At 40.9% G+C, this 5,535-nt stretch overlaps 1 protein-coding gene across 1 annotated transcript; it reads right to left on the bottom strand.

The window, feature by feature from the left end:
• Positions 1-385: 385 nt before the first annotated feature.
• On the bottom strand, positions 386-3,057 carry LOC308075488 (nuclear factor 7, brain-like). Its single transcript, XM_080415396.1, has 2 exons — positions 2,766-3,057; positions 386-1,508 (listed from the first exon to the last, which is right to left on the bottom strand). Exons 1-2 carry the CDS (start codon positions 3,019-3,021, stop codon positions 523-525), a joined length of 1,242 nt encoding a protein of 413 aa, XP_080271522.1. The 5' UTR covers positions 3,022-3,057; the 3' UTR covers positions 386-522.
• Positions 3,058-5,535: the final 2,478 nt, after the last annotated feature.

Raw genomic sequence — 5,535 nt, 5'->3', positions numbered from 1 at the left:
CATATACCATTGATATAATCTTTCACTGGAAGAAGATTATTAGAACCCAAACACTCACATGTGCCAATGAATAAATACATTAATTAATAAATACATATTATTGTATTTTTATTTTGTAACACGGCACATTTATAAGTTACAGCTATCTAACATAACATAAGGTAATACCAGACCTACTGTTCCATTGACTTTGACTGTATTCTCTTTGTTTGGTACGAATTAATAAACAATACAATTCGTACAAAGTATTTCTTTTAGTTATATTTAATCTAAAGTGAAAAAAGGCAGTGAAAGACCACAGCAATAGTAAAAGTAAATGTAATTATCTGAAACAAATAACCATAAAATCCTATTTCCCTCTTCAACCACCACACTCACTCACTCACACACACACACACACACACACACACACACACACACACACACACACACACACACACACACACACACACACACACACACACACACACACACACACACACACACACACACACACACACACACACACACCCCTCACTGCCATCAATGCAACATAACAGAGGGAGATATCTCTGCTTGACAGACTTTGATATCGGTGGTTTTAGCATCACAAGCTAGTCCAACAAAGAAATATGGGTAGAGTTTGTCAGTGAAAACGTCTGTATGAATGCAGATGCGAGTATTGTCTTCAGTGTCGTAGAAGGACACCTCCCCCCTGTCATAGTCTAACTTGACTCTGATCTTCTGAGGAGTCCTCTGGACTGGGATGTGTTCTCCACGCCCATTCATGTACTTCCCATTACTATAGTGTACACACCAGAACCCATATTGTGGTGCATTATATGTTACTATCTTCCTTTCGACAGTCTCTTTAACCACACCTATATGCCAGTGAGGATGGTCTCCAATCTCAACCTCCCAGCTGTGTTTTCCTGAACTGAAACCCTCAGAACCCAGAACAACACTAGAAGCAATGAACCTCTTTGGGGTGACAGGAAGCTGCAGCTTATTGTTTATACGTCTCACACTGGTCAGGTCTTCAGACAGACAGAGACAGCGGTGTGCTGTGTTTGGGTCCAGAATGACGGGAGTGAACTTGATCTTCTCCTTTATCTTCTCCCAGACTCTGTAGGTCAGGTTTCCCAGGTGTTGGGACACGTCTATCATCACTCCTGATACCTGCTGTGGATCCAACACTGGACATTGGACACAAGGTTCATGCAGCTCTTGTTCTGCGGCAGAGATGTTGTCAGAGAGAGAGATCTGCTCCTTAATGTTTTTCAATTCTCTCCTGACGATCTCTGCCTTCTGATTCTCTTCTTCTCTCAGAGCCTCCAGTATGGCCTCCTCTTCCTCTCTCAGGAACTGGTGGAGCATTTCAATTTCTGCTCTGATCTGCTTCTCTGTGGCCACCGCCATCTTCTTGTTGTGTTGAAACACCTCTTTGTATTTCTGTTCAAACTCTTTGTATTTGTCCCTATTGTCCTGGGGAGACTTGAGGTCAGACTTCACTTGGGCCCTCGGATTCACTATGGATAAATGAAATAATGTATATAATGAGACAATAATGTATATAATGAGACAATAACAAATAACAGCATAAATATAAAAAATCACACCCACTGTGAGTAAGCGGTACTGCTCTATTTGATGTGTGGGCGCTGGTATTTGATTAGTGTTATTGGTTGCTGTTTATGCTGTGCGGACAGCCGGACGGGCGGACGGACCGACAAAACACCTGTACTGTAACAAGTGTCAGTCAGAGTGGCAGGGTACAAAGTACACCCTATGTACACTGTTGGGGGAAGACATAATCTGTTCTGTGCATGTTTGGTTCAGGTGATGTGATGCAAAAGACATCATTTGGTTATGGAGAATGTACGTTCACCTCAAATTTTCCACATATCCTGTGGACTAACTGAGAAGTAGGCAATCAACCAAAATACATACTTATTGTGTACACTATATCAGGGGTCTTCAAAGCCTTTCAGGCCAAAGACCCCTTAGCTGAGAGAAAGATGGAGCATGGACCCCACTACATATTGTGTTGCAGATTAAACTTTTTAATAGATTTCATAGATAGATTCAAAGACTTGTTTTACAGCACTATCATCAGTGTTGCGTAAATGTATATGTTGTTTGTACATGGTATTTTTTATGTTGAATTCATGTTAATGAGTAGTGTATTTTCGGACTTTTTAAACCCTCAATGCTTAGTAAACTTTGGCTTTGTACTTGGTCTGCTCTTTTTCCACCCTACACCAAATCTCACTCAAAATAGCAGATCTACAACTCACAACTAGTTTCAAATTATATATTTTGTGAATGTACAAACAAATGCACATCATATCTCTGATAATGCAGAATAGCTCATGATTAAACCTATGTTTTGCTGATCAAGGTTACAATGACATCATGTGCAACATCATATCATGTATTATCAGCTTTGGTTCAGGAGACATGATGTACATTATGTATTTTGTTCATGCACACCGCATGAACAAAATATATAATTTGGTTAAGGCTCAAAGTAATGGCCCAATCACTTTTAGCCTGCCATTGCCAGACTGATGACGTGGATTCACTCATATGTTCCTCCACGGTATAGGAACATGTGAGTGAATCCACGTCATCAGTCTGGCAATGCCAGGCTAAATCACTTTCACCCGCCTTAAATCACTGGCTCTGTAGTTTATTATGTTTTGCCATACACAGTGATGTGATGTAATGTCTCTCCCCTCTGAAAAGTTTAAAACAAATTAAAATAAAAAAGGAAAAAAACGTACCCATCTCTAGGTCCTGTGCGACATCGTTGCAGTCGATCTGTTTCAAAATATTAGTAGTTACTGGAATGGCATCCTCAGTGAAAGTTTGAACTAATAGATTTGTAATTTCTGTTATAGTCCTTCCCTCGATTGCATTTAGACGAATGCGTGGCTCTTCTCTGCGATCATGCAAAGTGCTGCAGAATTCCTCCATTTTCTCCTTGGTCAGGTCAGAAAGGGCATCTGAGATGGCCTTTTTTGATGTTTTAGAAGCCATGTCTAAATAAACTTTTTAGCTGCAATTGAATGTGACAGAGGTGTGAAGCAGTTTATATGAGTGCAACGGCAAACAGACTATGCTTTCTGTCGATAGGGAAATGCATAAGACACCTGGTAGGCGGTGTTACCTAGGGAACATTTGGAACCAACAACAGTGAGTGGGTGTGTGCACGGTTAAACATGTTTGACAGGCTGAACCGGCACATATCAGAAAACTAGTACTCTTTGCAGAATGTTCCATTTCAAAAGAGATTGTAGATCGGCTATTATAAAAATAATGTTATAATAACCGATCTACAAGCTCACAATGTGACACATTGTAAGCTTGTAGATCTGCTACAATGCATATCTGCAGACAATGTCCGTTGTCTGTCCTGATGAAGGTCTAACGACCGAAACATCGATTAAAGAGCAATTCCTTTTGCAATTTCCAGTCAGTTGATGTCATTATCAGAGATCCCCTTCTGAACATATGCATTTTTTGTCCTATGCACCTGTCACCAGTGCCGGCTTCATGGGAGGGCTTTTAGGTGGCAGGGCACCAACCTTGGGGGCACACCAAACGGTGTGGAGAAAGTGAAAGAAGACTCAACTATCTCCGCAAGAGTGCCGAAATTTAGAAACAAAGGCTGCTGAAGGAGCGTCTGCATACTTTGACCTTTTGTTGTGTCGAGAGTCATTTACTGGAAATGGCCTGATCTGCTGTAAAGCAGAGGTTGTGTAATGAACACTGAACATTGTCTTGTCATAGTAACAAGGAAGACAGCTGCATACTTTAACTTTGACTTGTGTTTAGAGAGTAACAGGAAATCACTTGATCTGCTGTAAAGCGCACCACCCCCCCCTTATCTGGGCATGTTATAAATGTGTTGCAACACCATGCTATGTGCGTTTATACATCTGCTATTTAAATATAATACATAATTACACAAAGTGAAATATTTCAAGCCTTTTTTAATTTCATCTTAATTATTATGGCATACGGCTCATGAAAATCAAACATCCAGTATCTCAAAATATTGAAAGACCAATCAAATGTTTTATTTATAATACCAAAATATCAACCTTGTGAAAAGTATGTTCATTCATTATGCACTCAATACTCGGCATGGGGGCATGGGGTGATCAGCCTGCAGCACTGCTGGGGTCGCTTTGACAGCCCTTATTTTTCTTGGAAATAAGGGATGCCCGGAACTGTGTCCCTTATTTGAATTTCAGGTAGTTGCCACTTGCCAGCCCTCGGATTGCAGCACTGGACACCACAAAGGGTTAATCCGCCCCTGCCTGTCACCAAGCTTTGAGGCGTGCACCGGCCTTCTTCTAGAAAGATCTGCTATTTTCAAATGGCCAAAATATATACAAAGCGGTGGTTATTGTGTTTTGTAATAATAATAATATATTTTACTTAAGTACAGTACTTGAGCACATGTACTTAGTTACTTTACACCACTAACTGGTACCCAATGCCTCCCTGTTTGGCACTCAGCATCAAGGGTTGTAGGGGTTAGAGTCTTGCTCATGGAACGTGAGAAACACACAGCCAAGGCCAATAATGGAAACTAGCAGCTCTCTATCCTTTCAGCTCCTCCTCCTGCTCCCTATGGACGACATAGTACCTGCTGGTTCCCAAGGCTACTACTTAAAGGACGACTTCACCCATGTTCCAACTCAGTCTGCAGAGGAGGGCTGTGGGCACTTCAGAAACCCGCCTACCAGTGACATCATTTTTGGGCAGTTTTTTTTTCTCCAACAATGGGATTTTTTTTATTGATGCTAGAACAATAGCTTCCATTATAACATGCCAACTTTCCAGGAATAGAAAGCCTGCCGTTTCTATTAGCTTGGATTCCCCATTGATGATGTCACTGGTAGGAGGGTTTCTGAACTGTCCAGCCCTCCTCTGAGACACAGACAGACCTGGTAAAAAGAAAATGGCACTGGCACCAGTAGAAGTACTCTGTTACAAGTAAAAGTCTGGAATTCAAAATGTACTTGAGTAAAAGTACAAATGGTATCAAAAGTAAAAGTACTAAAATGTTTGAAAATAGACGATCTACAAGCTCACAACGCGTAGCTTGTAGATCGGTAACATATCGGTAACATATCTTGGGGAGAATAAATGGGCAAATGCATTTCCTCATATATGGAGCAGTGGTGTTAAGTAACTAAGTACATGTACAGTACTCAAGTACTGTACTTAAGTAAAATGTTTAGGTATTTGTACTTTACTTGAGTATTATTTTCCAATGTCCAATACTTTTACTTCTACTCCACTACATCTGGGAAATAATGTACTTTTTGTAGGAGCCATTTTGATGGTAGTATATTATTTGGTAGGTTGGCATTATTACTTTAGGACACTGGGTGGCGGGCTCTAGTTTTGACAGCACTGGGTGGTTATTTAAGGGGTCACAGGTGCCTAGGCAGATCATAGGACACAGGTTTGTGAAGAGCCAAACCGTTTTTCCCAGCAGCAAGGAGAAACAGACAGACAGGACCACAAACCCAGAGA

The sequence above is a fragment of the Gymnoscopelus braueri genome (assembly GCF_963280865.1).
Source record: "Gymnoscopelus braueri genome assembly, chromosome: 20".
In the NCBI taxonomy this organism is placed as follows: domain Eukaryota; kingdom Metazoa; phylum Chordata; class Actinopteri; order Myctophiformes; family Myctophidae; genus Gymnoscopelus; species Gymnoscopelus braueri.
Note: the sequence above shows the minus strand (reverse complement) of the source record. Positions and strands in the feature narration are given on the sequence as shown.